The 27493-nt window shown below is 43.5% G+C and overlaps 1 protein-coding gene, 1 long non-coding RNA gene and 2 other non-coding genes across 7 annotated transcripts in view; 2 read left to right on the top strand and 2 right to left on the bottom strand.

Moving 5' to 3' along the window:
* Positions 1–2456, top strand: part of LOC136628085 (uncharacterized) — a 4125-nt gene extending 1669 nt beyond the window's left edge. The window contains exons 3-6 of the long non-coding RNA XR_010792847.1: positions 281–352; positions 675–712; positions 1012–1084; positions 1354–2456. This is a non-coding gene — a long non-coding RNA (uncharacterized lncRNA). The remainder of the gene's footprint in view (positions 1–280; positions 353–674; positions 713–1011; positions 1085–1353) is intronic.
* Positions 794–938, top strand: LOC136630994 (small nucleolar RNA SNORA79). The gene has a single exon (XR_010792995.1). It is a non-coding gene; the product is annotated as a small nucleolar RNA SNORA79 (small nucleolar RNA).
* On the bottom strand, positions 2324–27493 carry LOC136628084 (granzyme-like protein 1). Of its 4 annotated transcripts, none has more exons than XM_066603711.1 (5): positions 27412–27493; positions 10653–10800; positions 7032–7158; positions 3860–4117; positions 2324–2723 (listed from the first exon to the last, which is right to left on the bottom strand). In XM_066603711.1, the coding sequence occupies exons 1-5, from the start codon at positions 27428–27430 to the stop codon at positions 2580–2582; spliced, it is 696 nt and encodes a 231-aa protein (XP_066459808.1). In that variant the 5' UTR covers positions 27431–27493; the 3' UTR covers positions 2324–2579. The 4 variants fall into 4 exon arrangements, with proteins under 4 accessions (XP_066459808.1, XP_066459809.1, XP_066459810.1 ...); XM_066603712.1 differs by having other exon boundaries at positions 10653–10797; positions 27412–27471; XM_066603713.1 differs by lacking the exon at positions 27412–27493 and adding an exon at positions 26326–26402.
* On the bottom strand, positions 18438–18509 carry TRNAP-UGG (transfer RNA proline (anticodon UGG)). Its single transcript has one exon. It is a non-coding gene; the product is annotated as a tRNA-Pro (tRNA).

Raw genomic sequence — 27493 nt, 5'->3', positions numbered from 1 at the left:
ATGTCGGCTCATCAGCAATATCTTTAACCATTTCCACTCTGAAAGCCTGCGGTGATGAGTTTGCATAGTCCGTGTTTCACATGACAAGCAATGATTATGTCCATGCTCTGAGCAGGCTGGTACTACAGTAACTTCTGGCGCTCTGATAGTGCCTGGCATCCCTCTGACAAGTCTGTCCAAGTTCTTTCCTCCGGTGACTTTATCCTCATGACCCCTTTCTATGGGGCTTGTTTGGACTGCTTTATTAATAAAAGCTGACTTATTGGTGTTTTCCCTTCAGGTGGGTAATGGAAGATCACAATCACTGCAAGATGCATGGAGCGACTAGCTATAAAATACTGATGTGGAACAGGTAATGTGCAACATACTGCAGTGTATTATAAAGGTAGACCGGAATATGCAAGGTAGATTCTGACTTGCTCATGTTCTTGGGTACTTGTCTGTACATGCATTGGCTATAGAGAAGCTGTGGCAAATGCTGTAACCTGTAATAAGTGACGGTCCAGCTTCTGCTTATAGACTTGGTTATGTGCCGTGATGAGTTTGCATAGTCCGTGTTTCACATGACATCTGTGATTATGATTCTAGCTCTGAGCCATCTATGTGTATGGGGGGGGGGGTTACCTTGTGGGCTGTCTACTTAAAGTGAAGCTTTTATTATTTGTTCCCTCTAGGTTATTTGGGTGAAGAACAGCATGGCTACTTCTAAAATGTAAGTTTAACTTGCACTGCCACGATGCTCAATGGCTCTTATGATAGACTGTAAGAATTGGACTAGTTTATGTTTTAAGTTCGACAGCTGTTCCTTTCTGAGCCCCAAGTTATGGACTCTTGAGATTTTAGGCTGTCGTAGAATAAAGTTGCCTTTTTCACTCAGCAGTGGGTATCGGCGGGTTGGCTGCCACTCTCGCTTCTGAATTTTGCGGGGCAAGACAAGCCATGTAATTCCTCTAAATGTGTGAGGTTGTCTTGGTTAGAAAAGACTTCTCATCACTAATTATCTTGTTGCAGGATACATTATATGTAGCCGGGTTGGTGAGAACCTCCAGTCGATGCTCCTCATAAATTACATCTGTGTGGAAAGGTATGGCAAGAGGCTTAAAATTGTACCTGTTAATGCCGAACATCTAAGGGTGTTCAAAATATCTGTGCTAGTTAAAAATCTTACAACTCATTCAATCTATCCATACAAGTGTGCTAACGCTCCATTCACTCTTAGTGGAACAGTAAAGATAACAGTGGGAAGTGCTGGGGTATTTCCATCAGCCCCACTGCAGTGAATGGAGTGATCATGTAATGGTATTTATACTAAGACTATTTTTTTCTCTTTTTTTTTTTTTGTTTTTTTTATAGGACCTTGATACCCCAAGGCTGAACAAGAGTACCTGGATAAGAATGGTGAAGCAGACACTTCATGCCATAGTAAAAACCTAGAAGATGGGCATAAAGACCAGTCTAATGAAAACTAACATGTCTCAGATGAAAGAAAAATGTGTGATTAATGTACAAATGACCCACATGCTGATCTGTTACTGGCATTAATGCAGTGCTGCTCATTTATGCTGAAGCTATAAACTATTTAAACCTATAGGAATGCCTAGCCCAAAATGCTTCATGTTCTCACGCAGACTTGCAAAGTTTGTTTCCTCCCCTTAACTGAGATTTTTGTGAACTCAGCAAAATAGAACATGCTGTGATTACTTTTATATCACTGCTGCAAGAGAAGAGTTGCAGATGTGAACAGACCCACAGAAAACGGGGTCTATTTCGATGCGTGCTTTGCCCTCAAAGTACCACGATGGCAACTGCAGTCTCAATCTTGCATATCCATTGCTCGGGGAAGGTATTCAGTGGAACTGGGAAGAAGTCAAAGACATCTGCTATTTCAAAGCAAACCAGTCTGAAGGTCCTTTTTGTCTTTAGATACTTGCAGAATTATTCAAGTCTTCACTGACTTCCTTTATTCTTTAAACATTATTAAAATATTGCCTGGTAAACACCCCAGTGTTTTGCACAGGGTGGGTGACAGAATACTAGTCTGGCACAATGTCCTTATGAAAGCTGCCTAAAAGACAATCTGTTACCCATAGCAACTGTAGTAATCACTGAACTTTGAGATTCTTTTGTAAAATCTTGTTTTGTGGAGAGCCATCTTCTAAGGCTGCAAGTTACTCTTGTATCTCTACCACAACAGCAGCCATTGGAAAGGGCAAATAGTGGCACAGAAGGCTTTTAATGCAGTGAGTCAAGTTAACCTTTGCTGCATCTGCATAGATTTATAATAATTCTGCTATACAGGATCCCTGCAAACCTTAACCATATACAGTCTTGTGATACTGCTTTATTTGGCAGGTCAGTCATGTACTAAGCAAAACAAAGTAGCAAAGTGTGATGTGTAGCACAAAGCAAAGTGATTGTATTCTTGTTACATGCAGTAATAAAGTTACCATTCAGCATGTTTGTTTACATCTTCATTAAAGCTTTCATGTATTAAGAACTAGAAAATGTATCTTCACCAAAGGAAGAGTTCCTGCTGGCTAGGAATTGTATCTTGTGTAAATCGCACTGAACGGTTCTCCCTAATGCTTGCACTTTTCCTTCTTCATTGTGCTTTTGATCCAGCCTCTGTAGAGGGAGACATCAGTGAATAGGGAGGGCTTCTTGTCACCAAGTACAATTCCAGAAAGCTTCTGTCCACAGAATAATGGACCCCCAGAATCGCCCTGCAAAGAGAATTATTTAGCTTGGAACACACTTATTGATGACCGCAGCTGGTCAGGCAGCCTGTTAATACAGGCAAATACAGTAATGGCTCCTTCAGCATTCATATTCACTATGTGTGTGGCTGGTAATTAAACTGAGCAATTGGTGAACTAGCCAATTTTTTTTTTTTTTTATGCCTGCATAAATCAAAGTTGCAAACAACAGTTTAGCCATTTTTTTTGTCAATTAGAAGGATCTATGTAAAAAGGCCTTAACACAGCTATACCAGTGTCTATACAAAATCATCCTGCTTGGGAGGGGCAGTTAAATTACCTCCTATGATCTTCAGCTTATTTAGGTGAATAGAAGTACACAGTGAAGAACATGAGCTGTGATGTCCTCTATTATAACTGAGTGTCTGTTCCTGTGCGGGCATGTCCTGTAGTAGATGCATGCAGTATCACAAACGTGACTTAAAGGGAAGCTGTTGGCAGCATATGGTAATGTAATCTAAGACTGGCGCTGCACTATGCAAACTACTGTTCTGCATAGTCATTTTGCTAACTAATCACATACATGAGCAATCTGTGTGTAAAGTTTTCCTGCAGGGCTGTCTGGACTGCTGACTACATGCACATCACCTAATTCTACCCCTCTAGGATACGTAGAGCAGAAATGTATCTATTCTGGACCTTAGGCGTACTCGCTAGTGCACAGGTGTCAAACACAAGGCCCGTGGGCAGAATCTGGCCCACCACCTCATTTTGTGTGGCCCGCCGGCTGTGCAGCAAGTTCCCTCGCTCCTCCGTGCTGCTGTCAGGCGATCTCTTGGCTTGTTCTGTCTAGTGCAGCATGCTGTGATTCTCCACGGTGAGCCTGACAGCACCCCCCTCCTCATCCCCTGCTGTAGAACACCGCTAGCGATATTCCGCAACGGCCGTGGACAGGGGGCCCTTATGCTGTTTTCAATAAAACGAGTTTTAAAAAAATTTCAGAACCCTTTCAACACCTCGTGGAATCTATGCCCAGATGAATTGCCGCGGTTCTGAAGGTCTAGCGCACTACTCGCTGGGTCCCTCTATTGAAGTGGCCATTCAGTGTACATAGATTGGGTACCAAGATTTTTACAATGGATATTCTGTACATAAATGCTCACTTCTCCAGTAGACGTCTCATTTTTTGTTCCAGCGCAGATCAAATTTTTGTCTCTTGCTGTTGGATGAGCTGCAGAGCATGCTTCGTTAGAGACCACCGTTAGATTCGTTTCACGTAGTACTGGTGATAGGTCGCTATTGTATCCGTTATTTATACCCCATCCAGCAACAGAGCAGATAATTCCAGGCTTCACTTTGCCACTGCTTGCACCAATCGGCCAGGTTTTGATATACTTAGTTTTCAGCACTTTTCTCTCCAGCTTTAATTTGTGATACATCCAAATAATAAAGAGTTGATGAACAACATAAATATAAATTACAATAATTCAGATTCTTCCTTGAGCATGAGATCATTAAGGGGGTCCAGGATTAGAAAAATATGGCCACCATCTTCCAAACACAGAGCTTCAATGGAGCTGAGCTGCAATACTACACACAACCCTACAGACAAGGGTGGTGCTGTTTTGGGGAGAAAGAAGCCATGTTTTTCTAACCCTGGCATTCATTCCCATTGAATGTTCATGCATTGCATAATAATCACAGCTCACTGGTACCAGAAATAATCACCAATCTAGGCTGGCTGCAGATACCAGCACAACAATGTTGTGTTGACATGCTTCAAGGCACACAACCTAGGGTCCTGGACACCAATGTTAACAGGGATTGCATCTTCAAGGGGTATCCCTGTGTTATAAAGTGATTGAACATTGCTAGGGTATGCCACCATTGTATGATGGGTGTGAGTGAGTGAAGATGCAGCGCTGGTTAGATGCTGCAAACCCTTTACAGACTCTTCCTCATCTGTGGAGACGATTCCGCAGCATCGTGTTCTCTTATGGGGCTTGAAACCCATATCATTTCAAATCACATCTTTTTTTCAAATCCGCATGTATTTTTTTTCACAGCAGAAAACCTTCAATAAATGTTGTAAAAATGCATCCCACAGCTAAAGATTTCTACAAAATCTCCATTATTTGACAAAATCTGCACATGTGCTGCATCTTTCTGACAATTCCGGTATGTGTGAAAGAGCCCTAAGTTTTCCCTGCGATGGGGCGGGTTACAGTTCTGTGCACAGTGGGTGACCAGGGAGCCACTGTGTAGGGGAAAACCATGAAGGGGATACAGAGCTACACCAGCACTATATCCACTGCATTTTCAGGACTCAGAGGTTGGACCCCACTAATCCTAAAACAATAGTATATCCTAGCAATATGCTATCACCTTATAAGATTGAAGTATCCCCGCAAAGTTTGAACCATAAATGTTGTTTAATCACTTTCATGTTCAGCACTGTATAACAAAAATTCAGTGCATGTGAAATACCCAAAAAGTCTTTAAATCCAAGTTAAAAAAAAAGTACAGCACTAAACAGAATACTTGCCATCAATACTGAGAATATATTATCCAGCATTTGCATCCAGGACTTGAACAATACGCTGATAGTTCAGACGTTTATTCAGCCCATGAAAAGCACCCCCAGAACTTGATGAACATGGTTAGTAGGTTAGCATTACAGCCAAAGCATTAAATAGGACATTTCAGTTCATATGATCTTTATTATTGCATTAGGATGCCTTCAGACATGGCAAGAAAATCGCGTGAGATTTCTGCAATGCGAGACGCACAAATATGAACCCCATTCTTGTGAATGGGGTCATACACATGGGGGATGTTTTCCTGCATGGCACCGCGATGCTATTCAGGAAACAAATAACAACATGTCCTATCTAGCTGCGAGATCTCACAGCGCAGCCCCATTGAAAGCAATGGTAGAACTCCGCGATCCTAAAAAATAAGAAAGGGGGGGAAAAAAATTAAAAATGGAAAAAAAAATAGTCACAGGAAACCATATATATGCTACAACCAATCAATCATAAAAGCAAAACAAATCAATAAGCGCTAACATGTTATCATAAAGACGTTTCTAAAATCCACCTAAAAAACACACATGATAAAAGCATATTTAAAAAGTTACACAGATCTCTAGAGACAAATCCATATAATCAGTCGGTGAATATTGATTGCAAGTCTTCTATTAAGTGCTGCGGATTTTCCCACTAAATATTCTGTTTTAGGCTGCATTCCCACGAACGTATATCGGCTCGGTTTTCACGCCAGGCCGATATATGTCGTCCTCATCTGCGGGGAAAAGGGGGGGGGGATGGAAGAGCCAGGAGCAGGAACTGAGCTCCCGCCCCCCTCTCTGCCTCCTCTCCGCCCCTCTGCACTATATCTCCTGTGGGGACTAAGATAAAATGTTTAAAAAATTTAAATAAACATTACTAATTAATAGAAAAAAATCAAAGAAATATTAAAAGTTTAAAAATGGCTTTTCCCATTTGTCACATGAAAAAATAAAAAAATGGTATCACTGCAATACAAGAATTGCACTTTTTTTTCCTCACTCCAGATCCAAGAAAAAATGTAATAAAAAGCAATCAAAAAGTTATGTGTACCCCAAAATGCTACCAATAAAAACTATACACTGCCTTACAAAAAGCAAAATAAAATATTACAGCAAAAAATACAAATTTGGGTTCATCAGAATCCTCATCTTTAGTGCACTGTGGATACGGTAAAAAATAAATCTGCCAAAAATGGCGCAATTGTGTTATTTTTTTCATTTCTCCCCACTTCGAAATTTCTAAAACCTTTCAACACATTATATGGCACCTTTAAAATATATTAATCGTTGCAGAAAAAGTAATCCCTAATGTAGCTATGTCACACAAAAATTAAAAAGTTATGATTTTTGAAAGTGGGGATGGAAAAAGTGAACCTGAAGAAATGGCTGCAGAGTGAAGGGGTTAAGTACAATATTTTGTTTTTGCTTCTGATTTACTACTATATGGACACTTATGTTTTGCATGGAAATTGTCTTTATTGATTACAAGCCACAGAAATTCTTTAACCCTTTCCAATCCACTGTCTGACGCCTGAAGACATTCTGATTGAAGGCTGTACAGCTCTAATGCTATGTTATCGGGGGCCTCTCCAGCATGTCCCATACCGCAGTACTGGCTCTAGCCAGCAGATGGCACAATTGCATAATGGCAGAAAGAGAAAGCCCCCTAGGAAACCCTGAATCCAAAATTGGATTGCAAAGGGTTAATTACAATCCCAAACTAGCAGGATGTGTCACCTTGATACTTAGAATGTAAATGTACATACCTTTAGTAACATGATGTCATGCATGATTGGTGCCTCGTAATCTGGGTGGGGAATGGCATTACAGACATTTCTATATTGCATGGATCTTTCTTGAAGCGTAACATCATGTGCGCCCAGGATGACTGTTCTGTACAAACCACAGCAAAACACCACGACAATCATTACAAGTGAAATATCAATGCGTTGTGTAAAAAAGATAAAAGTATTGTAGGAGGGCTGCCTTTATTGGCTCCTAGGAGCACTCCAATAATACTTTAGTCTTTTTTACACAAAAGTATTAACCAACACGTAGATTCTTCTGCTAAGGCCCAATGTCCACGAGCGGAATTGAATTGCGGAATCTGTGCGGGGCACCCTCTCGAACGATCTGGAGTTCAAGCTGCCCATAGACAATCATGGGCACCTGCAGCTTAATTTAAGCATGCAGATTTGATTTGCGGACCTTTTGGTCCGGAAAACAAATCGCTGCATGATCCATTTTGCTATGGGTCCCGCACGGACGGCTTCCATTGAAGTCAATGGAAGCAGTCGGATCCACGGCATACCCGCAGCTGACACTGCAGATAGGCCGCATATCCGCAGGAAATCGGGAGATTTAAAAAAAACCAAAAAACTCCACCGTGCATGTGCAGTGGAGAAGATGAAAGACCCGCACAGCCATGCAGAGGATCAGGATGTGTAAGCAATGTCCTCTTGCCACAGGCAGGGTGGGATTCCGCTGTGGGCTCCCGCCCGTGGACATGAGGCCTAACTTTGTACCACACAATTTTTTTCTGTACATCATCATATTCATTTTGTTTTCTAGAATCTGCAATTTTGGCATGAGTGATGAGTCAACCTTCACAAATGGGGCAAATTCTAGATCTTCAACAGTCCCTACAATTAAGCACCCTTTGTCAGCAATGGTTCGCTCATGTATGGCTACAAAAGGTGTTGGCAGACTACACATCGTTGAAGGAATGATGACTGGCCTAAAATGCTGCAAAGTACTAAAGAAACAAATGTGATTAAGTGCCCAAGATTTGTTTTCCGATGGAGATTTCAGCCCTCGGGATGATAATTCTCCCTGCCATCAGTCAATGCTCTTGAGTCAGTGGTTCCAGAAGAAGAGTATTCAGCAAGTGGATTGGCCAGCCAAGTCACTGAATATAAATCCAGTTGAGAACTTATGGCAAAAAGTGCCCACCGAAATATCCAAAAGGCATGCCACTATCAGTAGGGAACTGACTGAAAGCAATGCCTGGCATCACGTGGTTTCAGTTGAACTGCCATAAGAGCCCGTGCACTCCATGCCTGAAAGATGCAGACTGGTGATCAAGAACAAAGGATACTGATGATAATGGATTATCAATGTTTTTGGATTGTACTTCGTAGTTTACTTTTACTGTATCTTGGCAATTTTTAACATGTGCCAATGTTTTTCATTGTAATATTGATCAGTTATAGTAAATTACATTTTTTCATGATTTTTTATTCTCCCTAAATTTTGATAAAAACTGTATATAATATTGTTGACAAGTGTAGATTTTCCTAACTTAAATTTGCTTCAAACGTAATAAAGCGTTCAAACTCTAGTGTGATGCAGAATTTTTGAAAAGCGCCGTGCTGTACACACCCTAAGGATTTCTTCTGGCATTTAAAAAAAAAAGGTTGATAATTTTGCATGCATTATTTGATGCCCGCATTCTTTACAGACATTTTGTGGTGGCATTTTATTGTCATGCATGTATTTTGTCTTTGGTGGTTTTTCTATGAGAAAATACCAGAAAAAAATGACAAGCTGCGATTTTGAAAAAATCACAATGCAATAAAAAAAAAAGCAGTAAGGATTCATTCAGACAAGCTAATTTTTTCCCCCGCAGCTATTGCATGGCGTGTGATGTGCATGCGAGTGCATGAAACACATGCGTGAGGATCTCAATTTCACAGAAGTATTGTGATGCATTTTTTTTGCATCGCTGTGAAAAACACACATTGGCAAGTGTTATATCATGCTCTCTCGTCTGAATCAGGCCTAAGGCCTCAATCACATGGGCGTTGTTTTCACGCATAATAGGCACGTGAAAAAAAAATCGCTTCTAATGGAACCAATGTTTTTTTGTAGAAGCGTCCAGATGAAGGAATTTTAGACTCCCCAAAAACTTGCACCTTGAAATTATAGGACATGCGTGGGTACAATGCTCGCATCTAAGGGCCGTGCTGCGAGAAAAGATAGGACCTGACTAGAGATGAGCGAAGTAACTCGTTAAGGGCGATTTCGCAATCGAGCATCACTATTTTCGAGTACCTGGCTACTCGGGTGAAAAGATTCGGGGGGGCGGCGTGGTGGAGCAGGGGGTAGCAGTGGGGAACGGGGGGAGCTCTCCCCCCCCCCCCCACTCCCATCTGCAACCCCCCGCTCACTCCCGGCGCCCCCCGAATCTTTTCACCCGAGTAGCCAGGTACTGGAAAATAGCGATGCTCGATTGCAAAATCGCCCTTAACGAGTACGTTCGTTCATCTCTAGACCTGACCTATCTTTGGTGCACGGTGTGCAGGAGTTTCCATTGACTCCTATTGTGTAGAGAGAGGAGATTGGTGTTACAGGGCTTCCGCCCTCTAGCCCCGCCCCTCTCTTTGCTGTGCATAATCCCTGTGAGAAGCCATATAGCCACGCCCCCTGCTATGGGAAAACCCTGAAGCCCTACAGGCTTCATCTCTCTGAGCTCGTTCACACTGGCGAGAGTGATATAGGGCCATGATTCCCACCCCCATATTGCTCGCGCCATCCTTCTAAAAATCCCTGGATGCGAGGCGTTTTCACATGGAACAGCCTTGCATCCCTGCAGTTGTTCCCTTCATCCCTGCCGCAGCTGTCACAGCCACAGCAGGGGATCGCAATGTTCTCCTACTGTTTTCAATGTGGCCGGCGCTGCTGCCAGCCCCATTGGGAGCATATGGGAACCCCTGGATTAGACAGCTTTGCATCCCTGCGGGGCTGATGGAATCCCCTGCCGCAGCTGTTACAGCCGTGACAGGGGATAGCGACCTTTTTTTAAGCAACACGCTGCTCTAGTGAATGGGCGATTTTCACGTGCATGAAGCTCGGGTCTTCTTCGCGTGAAAAACTGCCCGTTCACGCGATCTCTGTCTTTGAAATCAAGGATGATTTGGATAGAATAACCAGACTATTGCTGTATATGCTATGTATATGTTTCTCAGTGAGACTGTTCATTACTGTTAAGCGATTATTTAAATAATCGGATGGGAGTGACTACCCTGATTTAAAAAAATAATTGTGAATCGGGGTCCCCAATTCTGATTTCCATTAAAATCAATAGGAGTAAAAATCAGGTTTCTTAGTTTGACCTTTTTGAACAGTGGAGGTGGTTTCAGTAGCAGCAGCAGGCCAGTGGTCAGCACTGATGTCCTACAGTGGTAGGGTACCGGGCTCAATGCCCCATCAAGGTCAGATTCAAACCAAGGTACCTGTCCTTTCTGCTTTGGTGATTTTTGTTAAAAATCGGATCAGGATGATCCAATTTATCAAAAATCAGCCTAATTGTATCGCCCGGCTGCTCATGGCGAGCAACACTACTGTTCATTGTACATTCGTATCTGACATTTTTACAGTATACTTACTTTTTTGGACAGTGAGCTGCTGTTAAAACATAGTCTTCTCTTATCAGGATTCCTCCACATCTAACATTCTTATCTCCTGAATACACAAATGCCATATAAGGCTTGGAGTGCGGCTTCACGGGGCGCCCATTAATAATATCCCCTGCTTCTGGATGAGACAACAAAGTATTATGTACTAGTGTAGTAGTCTTGCACAGATATGAAATCCATTCCTTTGTATGGGTTCATTCACATTAGCAATGTTTTCCTGCGATGCTATGCAGGAAAAAAAATCGCAGTGTCCTGTCTTCCTGCGAGAAATTTTGTGAAAAAAAAGAACACATCTGCACCTCATTAGGCTAAATAGCCTTAAATCAGGGCACAAAAAAATGCCCTGCATACAGCGCAAAAAGTACAGTAAAATATAGACGATCAGTGCGCAAACCTACCTTGTTCATAGCGCAAATATGTTGCACCAAAGTATACGCTCGTGTAAAGCCACCCTTAGTGTACTTTTCTATGGGAAGCATATCTCTCCTTTGCTTTCACACAGGAGCAATAGTCGTTCAGAGAATTGAGGAGGAGGAATGCGCCGGAGATCTCTACCAGCCACCCACCTCCATTCACTATGAACAGGCAGATCAGAGGTGAGCGACTGCCTGTTTACACTGAGCCAGATCTCACTGACTACCGTACGTACTTAGTTTCACTGAACTGTAAAGAACCAGCTAGCTTCTAACGAGCAATTTCTCTCTCTACACCCTATTGGGTCTTGCATTTTCGCTGGACAACTACTGCTTAAAAATCACTCATTTCAGCAATTTTTTCGCTGTTAGTTGGCTTGTATAAAATCACCTGTCACGGACACAACCACTATGACCAATTTGTCACAGACTGGATGGCGGTTTACGGGTCTGACAGTTACAAATACGTGATTTAATATTTCGGCCATATTTCCCAAAGAGGCGCTCCAATAGGGGAGCTATGTCCACTGTGTTTCATGTGGTGAGCCACTCCTGATAGCATATACGCCGAGCCCGTGTATCAGATGGTAGCGTATATCATCTGGCCGTGAAAATGCCGGCCAATATGCGCTTGTGTGAATAAGCCCTAAAGATACCAAACCATACATGGTCAGGACCGACCTATTATTTGCTGAGAAACAGCTTTTTTCAGTGCTCTTCACTTGGCATTATTAGCCCATTATTTTATATGTTTGTGAAATAAAAGTTATGTTTTGAGGGAACTTCCCAGTGAAAACTTCTTACAGAATAAAGGTTCTCTCTGCAGCTGTGAGATACTAATCGGACACAAAGGTTTTTCTGGATATGTAACCCTCTAGTTCCCTTAGAACTCAAGTACATAATATGGGGATGCATATAAATCACTGCTAAGATACAATGAATACCCTTAAAAGAACAATGCAAAAAATCAAACACCCCTCCTTATCTACTAATGCATCATGTATTAAGCTTGTGAAGAATAAGATTGATTACATAGAAACAATAAGTACTAACCTGCACATCCAAAAAGTATCAAGACGGCCAAATGTAGCAATATTAGTAGAGCCATTATCACTTTAAGAACGCGGAGAGGAATGGTTCAGCTTATGTACATATATATATATAGTGAATATGATGGTCTACTATTGACCATATATGGACGGAACAACCTGCCTTCTTAGAAATTACACTTTGGTCTGGTTTGTGGTTTATCACTGAGACATAGGTGATAGCAGAATAGTCATATGTGTTTCCCAGAAACTCTTCAGAACTAGAAGCTCTTCACACATCAAAAGGTGAAATGCGGTTATTAGTTGTATTATGTCTCTTTGTGCACACGGTAGAATAAAATACAGCATGTATTGTCTGTGGCCGAAATCTGAGACTGAACTTTGGACGTTTGCTGAGGGGCTGCAGTTTGCACTATCACGGATCTGCACATGGCTTAACATAATTGTTAATCAATAGTGCTCATCCTCTGCGTTTTTCCATATGCATGCTGCTTATTTCAATGGTGGATGTCCATGGTACAAAAAACATCTAACTAAAGGCCCATTTACACGCAATGATTATCACTCAAAATTCACTCAAAAGCCATCGCATGAGCGATAATCGTTGTGTGTAAATGCTCCCATTTTTCACTTTTCGGCTGAACAATGATTTTTAGGTGAGCATAAAATCCATCCTTCAGCCAGGAGCTGCTGCTTACATTGTATTCAGCTTGCAGCCCCGCGGCAGAACAAAGGAGCTGAATGCAGAAAACAGACCATTTGCTGTTCTCTGCATACAGCTCTGAAGGCTCATTTACATGCAAATGAAGGTGATAAGCTTCTATTGGATATTAGTGTCCATTAGCAGTTTATGCAAAACAATCATTCAAAAGCTATCTTTTGAATGATTATCTTTGCGAATAAATGGGCCTTAAGGCTGCATGCACACGAGCGGGTCAGATTACGCATGCGGGAGCCCGCAGCGGAATCTGACCCAGTGCCCGCCTGGCATCAACACGTACCTCTCATTCTTCTTCTTTTCTGTACTGTGGATAGTTTGGACGGCGAGTCGTCAGACATGCGCAGCACAGATTTTTTCCTGAACGCAGTAGATGGTACAGGTAGTTGTTTAAGGTATGAGCGGAGCTGGACTGCTCATCTAACAATTCCTGAAAAATGCCAGATGGTACGGTGTCCGCAGTGGGCCACCCTCCTGCTCTCCCCAGCAGCTGGCACAACCTATTAAAGTGGGATGGGAAGGACATGCAGCTACATCATGGTTACATGTCCATGAATGCACAGGTCCTTTCCACACACAGTGGCAGATCTCTGAAGACTGGAGCGGCAGCCAATTCAGGCCAGGACCAAATAAAATACATACCTTCTGCATCTTCTGCCTACTTGCCTGCTCCCTCGTCCATCTGCTAGCTTTTCAACATGCCAGCTCAACTGATTGCTGCAGCCCATGAATGGCTGCATTGGTCATGTGTCTATGCAACAGAGCATAACTGGAAGCCAGGAGGCCAGAAGACCATCGGGTCTGCTGCTTCGGTAATACACTGCATATTTTCTGCATTCAAAACCTGTAGTGGAAAATGCACAGCATGTACACCCCGTGTGAACATACCATAAAAGCATATTTACTTTTTTTCTTTTCTATGATGTGACCCATGATGTAGGTGCTATTTCACTGATCACTTCAGGCGGCATAAAAGCTACGTGCACCCCTTAAGACAAGGGCCACACAGCAGAGGCCAGAAAATAAAGCATATCCACCAGGGGCATAGCTAAATGCTCAGGGGCCCAGGTGCAAAGGTTCATTTCTAGACCCCCCCATCTCTACCTTTACCTATTCCTAAATTGCGCTGCATACAGCTTTCCAAACATGGCTCATTTCCTGGACTATAGGAAAATTTGTTTGTGGCCCCTTAGGCTGTGTCCATGTTTTTTATTGCATTTTTGAACCACAATTAAAAAACGCATGAAAAAATACAGTATTCAAAAACCACATGCGTTTTTAAGAAAGTGCATACACTTATTTAAACAATACATGCATTTTTTTTAACTGCATGCAGCTTTTTATGTATATCAGGTAGATGTATAACTTATGCTAGCTGTACATATATAATTATATATAGGAGATACCCAGGTTATACTAGTATGGTCCATATCACTATATACAGGATATATAACTTATACCAGCTGTACATATATAATTATATACAGGAGGTACCCAGGTCATACCAGCATAATCGCTGGGGCAGAGGGGTCTAGTGCTTGTAGACAAAGTCGTTTACAGAAACAGAACCCTCAAATGTAACTTTTATTAATCTACTATATAAAAACCAGGGCTTTAAATTAACACACAACAAATTAGGGGTCCCTATAGTGGGGTCATTTCAGTTGAACCACTGAACCCTCTCAGGGACAATAAGAGAGAGGATCAGAACAACAAACGTAGTAGATCAAACTATCTCGGTCCACTATAGAACCCCAAAACTAGGATACAGATTGAATCAGTCCTGAACCAGATCATTGAACATACTAGTCACTGTAGGGTTCGAGAAAAGAACTAAAATATAACTTTTAATAAATATTATATTAAAAAGGAACTTGGTCTACTATTGGAAATTTTGATCACAAGTGTGCCTGGGAAGTAAAAGGTTTCACCTCACTAGCACATATTTTCAGAGACCAAACGGAAAGACCAAGGAAACCTCAGACTATCTTTGAATCTATTAGTGGGGTTGACCCTTTCAGTAAACGACTGTGGCTACACTATATCCATCACAGGGTAGCCTCTGACAATCGTCCAAGCCGCAAGAAGGTCTTTTACTTAATATGAGCCTCTTTTTGCTCTTCAGGTAAACGGTATCCCTCATTATACTCGCTCTGTGGGGATTACCTACTGAAGAAGCAATTAGTTTATGTTTTTTGTGTGTCCTTCGGAAACTTGAGATTCAAGTTCCTTTTTAATATATTATTTATTAAAAGTTATATTTTAGTTTTCTTCTCGAACCCTGTCACCGAGACAGAAAAGTTCCCTAAGGAACCAAAAGTAGATCACCGAGGGAACCACTAAATAATATAATATAAAATATAACCTTTATTTACGAAAATTAAAATATTTTATGCAAAGGGCGTGATAAATCTAAGATATATATCGTGCCTGTCACGACCAAATGGCACCGTACCGTACGTTTGATACCCAGGACTTATGTGATACTGTGGTTACCATGTGATGTAGTGTTTAGCACGGCGAAGATACCCCACACAGTAGATGCCGTCTAACCGTGTGTCAACCGTGTAACAACGTCCACTATACATCCAGTAGTTTGTTATATCTCATCCAATAGTTTGAGGTTGATCTGGTATATCTGTGATATTGATACTATGATCACAAGATAATTTGATGCTAAATGCTCAAATAATCCACAAACTATAGGGGTAAGCTACCACAGAGTTGTTACTTTGGGGATATTTGAACTCTTGTCACTGTCAACCCACGACCCTAGGTGGTAGTAAAATAGAGACAGGAGCTACACCCCTGATGATAGAACAGTGACGGAACTATGCATGCTCATATAATGGTTATGACATGCAGAAGTTCCACCATTGAATGGTATGCATCAAACTCGTTGCATGGTAGAAGGATATGTAACCACTGTCCTAAGTATCAGTAAATATGGTGTATACCTGTTAGATAAGATGTACTACTAACAGCAATACACCAAGCTGCCAGAGCGTGCTTATTCCTATTTAAATTATATTGAATAAGCATTAAGTACTTCTAACAGTGACGGCGAAAAATAAAGCCGTGTAGCTGTTCATAGGTTATAAAGTACTCAATGATCTGGTATGAAAGGCCGGACTAGTAAATAGTCCAACAATCGCCTAACAACCGATCTTTTACTAAAATCCGTTTGGATAGCTCAAATAGAACTAGCATCTAGGGCAAGACTGATTTAATGCGCATGCATGCCTGATGCTTAGTCTATTAATTCACTTGATAGCACAGAGATGAACGAACAGTAAGAGGTCTCTAGAAAGACTCACTCCTGATTACTGAATCAAATGAGACCATCTCCAATAGAGTCAACATAGAACCATCATCTCCAATAGAGTCAACATAGAACCATCTACGCGTTTCAACAGCTCAATCATAGAGCTGTATCATCAGGATGGTATAGATTGATGCAAGCCAAACTAAGGAGATTGCATCAAAAAATTGCTAAGTGCTGCGCAGTCATAGATATAAGACCGTGCAGCACACTTAGCTAATAGTAAGGATGGTAATCTTAGTTGCAATCTAGATGGAATGATTGCATCTATAAGTCAGCCTAATACTGCAACAGTCATGGATGAAAGACTGTGCAGTAATTATAGCTAATCTCGAACGGATAGAGATGTGAACAGCCTGACCGGCTGTGTATAACTGAGCAGCAATCACGCCCTTTGCATAAAATATTTTAATTTTCGTAAATAAAGGTTATATTTTATATTATATTATTTAGTGGTTCCCTCGGTGATCTTCTTCTCGAACCCTACAGTGACTAGTTTGAACTTATCATCTGGTGTTCGTCCTGCTTCAGTGATTTTGTTGAGATCATTGAACATATGCATACAGGGGTGTAACTATAGAGGATGCGGTTGCTCTCGGGCCCAGGAGTTTTAGGGGGCCCATAAGGCCTCTCTTCTCCATATAGGGAGCCCAGTACTATGGAGAAAGCATTATAGTTGGGGGCCCTGTTACAGGTTTTGTATTCGGGTCCCAAATCTTCAAGTTACGCCTCTGAACGTATATATATATATACCTATTGGGCCATAAAGCCCAATTGCTACTGTACGTAGTTCGATTTACTAGTTGAAAAGATTCATAGAATGCCAAAGTACGATACTGGCGTCTTATAAAGTGATAGCATATCACTAGAAGGGTTTCAACATTTCGGCCCCTCAATCCTGAGTATAAAGGATATAATTTAGTGCTGCATCCCCTTCACTGCTTTCTCTGCTTCTGGCCGCTTGGCTGTGAGCTGCAGGAGGCACAAAGGTATATGCAAAAAGTGAGCCCATGTAAATACAGCCTGAGGGCTTTCATTCCGTGTTGCGGGCGTGAAAATCACACCCGCAAAATTGGACAACATGAAACCGTTGATTTCTATGGTTTCATTTTGACATGCGCCAATACTACGTGTGAGAAAAGATAGGGTAGAACCTATCCTTTTTTTTTTACCACGCGCAATAGTGCACAATTTAAACAGTAGAAAAAGAAATTTGGCTTGTTCATGCGCAAATACGCTCCGTAATGGTGAGTGTATTTGCGCATGCGCTCATCTGTTTAAGCCGTGATTGGAAAGTGATGGGAAACAGCTCCACACGACCGGGTCAGATTCCGCATGTGGAAACCCGGCCAGAATCTCTGTGTACCTGTCATTCTTTCAGTACTGCAGATGGTCCGAACAGCGAGCCGTCGAACATGCACAATACAGGATTTGTTTTTTAAACTCCTGATTTTCGCAGGCGATGACGCGGAATCCGTGACCTTTCCACAATGTCATTGCGGAAGGGCTGTGGGTCTGACAGCTTCCACTGACTTCAATGGAAGCCATCCGTGCGGAATCCGCACCGAGATATAGCATGCCGCGATTTTTCCTCCGCAAGCAGAAAATCGCAAATTGATTTCCACTTGTGCGGAGGAAAAAACTTTTAGGCAGTATTCGCATTGCGGAATCCTGAGGCAGTCGCCTGCTCCAGATTCCGCAATACAAATCCACCCAGGTGCATTCACCCCCAGAATGAATGAAAACAGATTAACCACTTACTCTTTGGCTGCCTGTCCACGGGTGGGTTTGAATTGCGTTCCCCGCAGCGATAATCCGGCCGCGGGGAACGCAGTGAAAGCTCTCCATAGCGTTGCTATGGAGAGTGCTTCCCCCCTGTCCACGAGCGGAGAATCATTGCGATTCTCCGCTTGCGGGCAGCAATTCGCAGGGTGATGCGAATTTACCGCGATTCTCCGCAGTCAGCCTATCTGTCAGATACCGCAACGCCTGTGGACAGGCAGCCTTATACCGTTTTCATGCTGAGAAGGACTATACCAGAAAAATTGAACTGCGACCGTATAGAAATAAGAGTAAGAAATGAATCAGCTCAGAATTGCCTGATGTGAGTGCAGAGAGCGATATATGAAAAAACTGTAGTTCTAGTGTCATTAATAAGGTAAAATATCATTAATAATACTTATTATTCATTTGTAGATTTAACTAACTTGAAAATTTTAACTAACAACATGAAAAGAGATATTAGGTAAAAAGGGGCTCGTCCGGGATTTGAACCCGGGACCTCTCGCACCCAAAGCGAGAATCATACCCCTAGACCAACGAGCCGCTGAGGTATAACTATATCATACTAGGCTACATTCTAATCTGCTTCATTCAGTGTTCAGGCTTCAGCTGTAGTAAGACATGTGATGACTTCTGTCCGTTGCTGGCTCAGCAGTAGAGACGGCACTGATGGACTTGTAGATCGCCGCAGTGAGAAGGGAGCCCCCAACTGCGGGGTTGGTGGGAGATGTTCCCGGTGGATCAGGGACCCCCAGGGAGGCCCTGACCCTCATGCCGCACAGTACATTCTTGGTACCAGTCTCTTTCCTGCTGCTGCACTTACAGCCTGATTATTAGCTAACTGCGGTACAACGCCACCATTTATTTCAATGCGGCTTCGCAGACCTGCGCTCGAATGAGGCGTTTCCAACATGGCAATTTTTGAGCGCTGTCTGCTCTTTTTTAGCGCCAGTTAACGCACTTCATCACAGTAAGGCCATTCTCAGACACGCCCCTTTTTACTGCAATTAGCGCAGCATCCGGAGCGCCACAATAATCACGGTACAACGCTTTCGTTCATTTTAATGGGGCCTCACAGACATGCGCTCGAACAACGTCGCGATTTATGAGCGCTGTCTAACCGTGGTACAACGCTGCCATTGACTTCAGTGGGGCTTCGCAGACATCCGCTTGAGCGCTGTCCTATATTTGCGTGTTACAGCGCACCTCATCACCCATCACAATGATTGGGTGCTTTAAAAAGTGCTGTGAAACGCTGTGACATGCGGTAAAGATGCAGCGATTACCAGCGGCATTTTCTGGACGCATGTATGAGAATGGCCTCATTTAGTCCAGCTTCTCACGACCGGATTTATACTGCGAAATCCGCGGTTGGTGCCCGCACGGAGGTGCCGCATCAAATCGCACGCATTGAAAGGTATGTAAAATCGCTTTTTCCTTCACATTCGTGGAAACTAATTGCGTATTCCACGAGCGGAGGAAAAATCGCAGCATGCTTTATTGTGCCGCAGTCTCCGTGCGGACGGCCTTCATTGAAGTCTGTCCGACCCGCAGCCCATCCTCAATTAACATTGCGTATAGACTGTGGGTACCCACGTCATCACCTATAAACGGCACGGGAAAAACAAATATTAAACAAATCTGTTCTGCGCATGACCGATGGCGAGCGTCCGTGGTCATCCGCAGTACAGAATAAGCAGGTATGCAGAGTTGCCGGTCGGGCTCACATTCGGACGAAAAAAGTGACAAGTACATGCGGATGCCGCTGCTGCTGGATTGCGCTGTGGGATTCTGCATGTTGAATCCGGCTCTGCAGTTAGCAGACAGCCTTAGGCCGCCTGCAAACGGGCGGAAATCCCGCGGCGGTATTTCCGCCACTAAAAAGTCTGCATAGGAGTGGATTACAATACGCACTCCTAAGCAGAAGGCCGCGGTTTGGCCGTGCGAAATCTCACGCGGCAAACAAACCGCAGCATGTCCTATTTTTGTGCAGGGCTCGCACTCACCCGGCCGCCGGCTCCGGTCTGCGCATGCGCCGGCTGCGCGGCAGCCGGCACATGAAAGAGCCGGGGCCGCCAGGCGCAGGTGAGTACGCGCTCGTCCCTGCAGGCTCTCGGGTCGGGTCCCGCGGCGAGAATTCTCGCTGCCGGATCCGACCCGCTCGTCTGCAGGCGGCCTTAATTAGATGAGAACAGCAGCTGTCACAGCTGTGACAGAGGATCGCGATGTTCTCCCATTTCTTTCAATGGGAGCGGCACTTCTGCAGCCCAATTGAAAGCAATGGGCTGCCGGCAAGCCCTGCAGTGATTTTTGGGGAAGGGCTTTAAAATCATCCCTAAAATGTGTTAAAAATAAAAACATATATACTCACCTATCCGCAGCTTCCGGCGCTCAGGCTCGTCCAGCTGTGTCTTCTGCCTGAATTGCTCTCAATTTCTTTCAGCAGGCAGAGATTTAAAATTCCCGCCTGCTGAAAGGGCTGTATCTGATTGGCTGAGCGCTCAGCCAATCACAGGCAGCACTCAGCGAACAATGGTAGCATTTACATACACTGATTATCGCTCAAAAGCGAATTTTGAACGATAATCGTCCCGTGTAAATGGGGCTTAAGAAAGGCTGATACAATGACTAAATATAGTCTTCAGGAAACGCTCAAGTATACGCCACTTTCATGCACTTTGGGCTAAACTGTATAACAAGTATACTGAATAACTGAACTCAATAATAAGTGTAACACAGGTCATCTTACTACTGTCACATCACCTATTAACAGTGAGCAGTGGGGACTGCCCACTTGACACATTCACAGATTTCGGAGTCAAATCTAGAGAGAGTCCATACATAGGAGTAAGGGTGAGTATAAACAAAATAAATACATCTTTGGAGTCACTGGGGCCACGGCTGCCAAGCTACACAGCCCGTCACTGACATGAGGACATGGCTCATCTGTTGACTGAGGCGAATAGTCAAGAGGCATCCCATCAAAAAATACATATATTGGACACAGTATATTTTTCACATTTCGGACTTAGGTACAGCAGATCAGCTCTAGCTCCCTCTAAATAAGGCAGTGACTAAATAATAGCTACTAATTCTACACTGTGATAGGGATTACAGTTCAGGTACCTCCAGGGATCACAGGTGACATCATCCCTGACTGGTGGTGTCCATTTTCGTTTTTAACCTCTATCTGGTCCAGACCACGATGAATACTTAGGCCTCGTGTCCACGGGCAGGTTTGAATTGCGGAATCCGCAGTTCAAGCTGCTCATGGGGAGACATGGGTGTCCGCAGCTTAATTAAAGCATGCAGATTTGTTTTGCGTCCAGAAAACAAATCACAGCACGCTCTATTTTGTTCCGGATCCCGTAGGAACTGCTTTCACTGAAGTCAATGGAAGCTGTTCGATCCGCAGCACACCCCCAGTTGACACTGTAGAGGTGCCACGGATCCCGCGGGACAGCAGGAGATTTAAAAAAAAAAAAAAAAACTCCACTGCAGATGTCTTCCCACATCCACAGGGCAGAAGATGGAAGACCCCCACAGCCACGCAGGGGATCCGGACAGGTAAGTAATGTCCTCTTGCAGTGGACAGAGAGGGATTCTGCTATGGACTTCCACCATATGGAATCCGACCTTCCCGTGGACATGAAGCCTAATTCCAACCCCAACTTATTTATGCACACATGCACACTCTTTCCATCCTGCAACTACCCCCCAGTACCCCATATCTTGGTATCACCCTCCATGCCCCCACAAAGTTATACTACACTCTCTGTGTCAATGCCTCTTTCGTGGCTCAAAATTATACTGCCTTTCCAAATTACTGCTCTCCCTCATGTGACCCTTAAAATTGGTGTTGCCCCCCTGTGTCCTTCAAAATTGTTATGCTCCCTATGTGTCCCGACCCCTCCACCCCCTCATTCCCAAGGTATCTGTCTATGGCTGCCTGCAGATGCCCAGATCGGATCCCGCTGTAAGAATTCTCGCAGCGGGGGTCAGAAACACTCTTTTCTCCTTAGGGAGAGCAACTATATACTATAAACTAAGTGAGGAGACTCAAATGGCCACGCACGCTCCTCTGGGTAATATGCAAGTAAGGGAGATGGAATTCTCGCAGCGGGATGCAGATCCATGCCCCTGCAGAGACCTACGGCTCACCCGCTCACAGCATCTCCGCTCTGCGCTGTGTGCCGGCTGCCGCCCAGCCAGTGCATGCGCTGAGCGGAGCCGGCCCGTCACTACTGAAGTTTCTGTGCAGACCTCAGAAATAGGACATGCCGCGATTTTTTTCCTGTGCGTGTTTTCACGCGGACAAATCGTGGCTGTGTGCATAGGATTGCATTATCTAATGCAATCCTATGGCAGCAGGCGCGGGTAGAAATTCTGCGGGAAATCCCGCCGCTTAATTTCTGCCCGTATGCAGGGGGCCTATATCACAGTCCTGCCTACTTTTCCCCCACTGTGCTTTACATTAAAGTACCCACAACCCAGAGCCATGGCGACTGACAACAGTGTTGTTGTTGAGCAACTGTGTTTTATGTCATATAGACATAAAAAGTGATGCGGCTTCTCTGTCCTGCGCTCAACTGTAAAATGGCCACTGGTTACACTGCGTCTATATTATATATGGCTAGGTCATGTGATGCAGGCGTCCAAATAAACTGCTGTCCATATGCAAGATGGTTGTCACTTTGGTGACATTAGCAAGGCACCCTGGCTAATGATTGGCTGCATGCTGACCTCTGCAGCAGCCATTATGGAGAATTTGATTTTCCAGCAAACTTTGCAAAAAATTAGTTCAGGCTAAGGCCGCCTGCAGACGGGCGGAAATTCCGCGGCGGGATTTCCCACAGGATTTCCGCCGCTGGAAGCCTGCATAGCATTGCGTTAACAAACGCAGTCCTATGCAGCCGATTAAGATCAGCAACACTAGTCGCCATGTGGTACTGTGCCCAGTAGGGTAGGGAACCACTAAAAGATGTTGCTCTAACATGGCTAGTGGGCTTACGCAACTTGATCAAAATGTAACCAAGACCCTCATGTTCTTGTTTAAAATAATGCTGAGAAGCAATAGATCCATGTATAATATGTGGATGTGCACCCTTGTCTGTTTTTCTATAGTTTGGTAGCACCCATAGCATTATGCTGTGCACATTGTCCCTGTTGTCAGTCATTTAAACCAGCCGTACTGATCTTCCACTCTGGGAACTTTCTTTCATGTACCAATCATTTGTGGAATGGCTGACTGCACCATATAGAGTGAAATATTAGCGACAGTCAGACAAAAATATCATGCATAGCTGACCTCTTGCCAGACGATGACGGTCTGTCATCAGCGTTCCCTCTAAGCCTTTGCAGCTGCTGCTGGAACCGTTATGGTGCTAGGCCCTATTCTGTCAAAGAAGGATGATCTGTTCATTTAGATGGAACAGTCTAAATGGCAGTCTAGATGGAATAGTCTAAATGGAATAGTCTGAATAGCAAACAAGATAGCGCTGTATGCTGCGCTATTTTATCTCTGAAAATGCTTGAGGGCCGGACAGACGCCATAATAATCAACGAGGTCGGCCAGGTATCTCTAGTCTCCCATTGTGGAACAGGAAAATGAAAAAGTGTAACGGTAGTGTGAACATGCATGTATTTAGAACATATTAAGTTGTGGGCAACATTATTGGTCAGCCGGAATATTAAATCCACCATGTAAACTATCTGCTGAAATAAAGAGTTTAGTCGGACTGCTCGCTCGCACAGAAACTCATATGTTTGAAACAGAAAAACACAAGACACACAAAAAAAAAACTTTGGTAGAAAAGGACATGGTGCTAGAGACAGTAGACAATCGCTGGTATTTAGTAGTAGCGTGGGTGTGAACAAAGTGTATAATTGGGTGTCATCAGTTTAGAGATGGTACTCAAACCCAAATCTGCTCATAGTTTGTCTAGTAGGGGCTGTGTAGAGGGAAAACAAGAGGGGGCTTAGGACCAAACCCTGGGGAACCCCCACAGCAAGAGGAAGAGGAGAGGTAAAGCAGACAAATGATAGAACTGAACGAATAGTCAGACAGGTAGGAGAACCAGAAGAGAGCAGAGTCCTTCAGGCCCATGGAAAGGAACATAATGAGGAAGAGTGGGTGGTCTACGGTGTTAAAAGCTGTAGAGAGTTCCAGAAGGATCGGTATGGAGTAGCTGTGGTTTCTGTAGAATGCAAATAATGAAAACCAGATTGTAAGGGGTCAAGAAGAGAGTTTGCAGAGAGGTAGGTGGTTAGAGGAGAGTACATGACCCTTGGGGAGCACAATCTACACCACTCAACAACGGGACCTAAAGTCCCATTTACGCTCAAAGATGATCACGCAAAATTAGTCAGAAACGGACAGTTTTGAGCGATCATTTTGCATTAGCTAGTAATGGACTAATTACTCCATTAGTAGCTAACTTGTTTCATTTGCATGTATTAAGAGAACAGCAGGTGGTCTGTTCTCTAAATACATCTGCTTTGCTCGGCTGCGGGCTGCCAGCTGCATGCAATGCTATCAGCACTGCCGGCGGAGAACACAGCATGCTGTCCCTGTTATCAGGACGAAGGTTTTTATGCTGACTTGAAGTCAGAGATGAACGAAGAGTGCACGATGGGCGCTCATTTACATGCAACGGCTAGCACTCAAAAGCCGTCGTTTGGACGATTTTTGAATGATAATCGTTGCATGTAAACGGGCCTAATTGACAGCAATTCCTAATGTCAATGTCACTATGAATGGAATTTATATTTATCAATCATGCCACTGATAACATTGGCAGATAACAACTAATAATCAGTGAAAAACAATAGTTTGATTGTTGATTTTCTCCTCTACTAAGGGGGCTATTACACACAGCGTGTCTTGACTGTAAAATGCGGATAGAGCTCCTGTCATTGTGGCCAGCACCTAGACTCGTCAGTTCAATAATCATGATGAGTCTAGGTGCTGGCCGCAATCAGCGGAGGGACACTGCATGTAATAGTAGACAAACATTGACCAATATCATTACAATTACTCAGAAACATAAGCTGTAAATACAGCCATTATTATAGGCACTTTCTTTTGTATAGGATCTACTGTATCTTTGCATGCCATTGGGTTTATACTCGTCCCCTTTTCATACTTGTCCTTAGTAGTGATTTATACAGCACATATACTGGTGTTGTTGCAAACCTTACGAGGGTCTAGGCTTCAGAGCTTGACCTAGTATTTTATGCTCATGATGATACAATGTGGGGTATAATGTGGTGTTTGGACTACTTTTTTGCAGCATTCTCTAAGGGCTCATGTCCACGGGGAAAATAAGAATTAAAATCCGCAGCGGATTTTAACTCTTCTCCCGCGCGCGGATCCGCACCCCATAGGGATGCATTGACCACCCGCGGGTAGATAAATACCCGCGGATCGTCAATAAAAGTGATTTAAAAAAAAATGGAGCATGAAAAAATCTGGACCATGCTCCATTTTCATGCGGGTCTCCCGCGGGGACGGCTCCCGCAGGCTTCTATTGACGCCTATGGAAGCCGTCCGGATCCGCGGGACACAAAAATCAGAGTTTACTCACACGCTCCGGTTCTTCTCTTCGGCGCCGCGCCATCTTCTCTCAGTCGCGGCCGGATCATTTTGCTTCGGCCCGGCGCATGCGCGGGGCACGTCACCGACGTCATCATGCACATCCGCCGAGCCGAAGAATGAAGATCCGGCCGCGACGAGAGAAGATGACGCCGCCGCGAAGAGAAGAAACGGAGCGGATGGGAGGTGAGTTTATTCTGATTTATTGTTATTTTCAGCGCTCATGTCCGCTGGGCAGGAGGGACCCGCTGCAGATTCTACATGGAGAATCCGTAGCGGCCCTGATTTTCCCCGTGGACATGAGGCCTTAAGATATGTCTCTGTATTTTATTGACAGCTGAATAAGACTTACTAATCAACACAATGTTGCTACCGAGTTTCCCCGAAAATAAGACAGTGTCTTATATTAACTTTTGTTCAAAAAGGTTTAACTTTTTTTACATGTATAGCTGCCTGGACACTATTTAAATTGACTTTTTAAATTAACTGTTAGCAGGGCTTAATTTTGGAGTAGGGCTTATATTTCAAGCATCCTCAAAAAGCCTAAAAAATCATTTTGCATCTTCAAAAAATTCTGGAAAATCATGCTATGTCTTATTTTCAGGGAAACAGGGTATTAGATTTATAGCATTTGAATGAATATGTCTCAATATTTGCATGATGTGAAAGGAATGCGGTTCGCATTTGTGACAATTGTGTGAATAATGTGGTTTTCATTAATTTGTAAGCATTGGCACTGCTACATAGGTATTGCTGTGCACTTACCACTATTAAATGGGTACTGTTATACTGGAAAGGCAAGGTGGAACAGTGTAGACACTACCCTATTTCCCCGAAAATAAGGCTTTAGTGTTTATTTTCAGGGGATGTCTTATTTTTTCCATAAACAACAATCTGCATTCATTCTTGAACAAAAAGAAAAAAACAACATTAATTAAAATATAGTCATGTGATCACATTCTGGAGCATCATCATATCCCTCCAAAATCCGAATTCCACCATGAATTTACTGTAACTCTTTTTCCTTTTTCCATGTACAACAATCTACACCAAGACCCTTCACCAAGAAAAGCCCCCAAAAGAATCCCACTCAATAGCAAGTGGCAGGCTCTCACTTACACATAGGGTACTCCTGCTGGTGTCACTCCTGTCATAGGCATGTTGTATGCTGTCAGATCCCTTGGTGTTCCAGCTGCTCTCTTCCAAGTCCCACTGCAGCCAAGTGTCGCAGTTGGTTCCCCCCGGTGACCGGAAGCAGTCACAACGCTCTAATATAATGAGCTCAGGAATGGAGTGATGCCAGTGGGGCTACCCGATCTGTGTGTGAGAGCCCAGCACTTGCCAATCCTCATTGTTTTGGGTCTTGTGGGGTCTTTTGAGTACGATTGTTTAGGGGGTGACTGCTTTTCTTGGTGAAGGGTCCTAATGTGCTGCTGCATTCTATTACCAATTGATTTTACTCTTTTACATATATAGCTGCCTGGACTTTTTTATGAACTGTAACTAGGGCTTATTTTGGGGGTAGGATTTATATTTCGAGCATCCTCAAAAAACCTAAAAATCATGCTACGGCTTATTTTCAGGGTAGGCCTTATTTTCAGGGAACCAAGGTATATGGTGCCATGTGTAGGGATTGCTTTATAGTACAAATGTTGATGAAGTAGTGGAAACAGCAGATCAAGGTGCAAAGCAATGAAGTTTCTTTATTTCTTTCCTCCCAGACAGAAAAACACGACGTTTCAACTACAAGAGTCTTTGTCAAGTATGGACAACAAGTGAACAACCTACAAATATATAGTGTGTCTAGTATCACATTAAACCAATCACAGTAGATCACATGATAAAATTCACCTGCATTCATTGATGTCATTATGGCACACACATGCTGCGGAGTTTGTAGTTATGGTGGAGCGTTGTAGCAACCTTTCACTTC

Source organism: Eleutherodactylus coqui, chromosome 5 (assembly GCF_035609145.1).
Source record: "Eleutherodactylus coqui strain aEleCoq1 chromosome 5, aEleCoq1.hap1, whole genome shotgun sequence".
Classification (NCBI taxonomy): Eukaryota; Metazoa; Chordata; class Amphibia; order Anura; family Eleutherodactylidae; genus Eleutherodactylus; species Eleutherodactylus coqui.
Note: the sequence above shows the minus strand (reverse complement) of the source record. Positions and strands in the feature narration are given on the sequence as shown.

Bases quoted from the DNA above. Each gene is read 5' to 3' on its own strand.
- LOC136628084 (XM_066603710.1), bottom strand. From the start codon at position 12,203: ATGGCTCTACTAATATTGCTACATTTGGCCGTCTTGATACTTTTTGGA. The intron at 10,801-12,148 runs GTTAGTACTTAT...TGTCTCATCCAG, and splicing joins GATACTTTTTGGATGTGCAG to AAGCAGGGGATATTATTAAT. The intron at 7,159-10,652 runs GTAAGTATACTG...TGGTTTGTACAG, and splicing joins GCAGCTCACTGTCCAAAAAA to AACAGTCATCCTGGGCGCAC.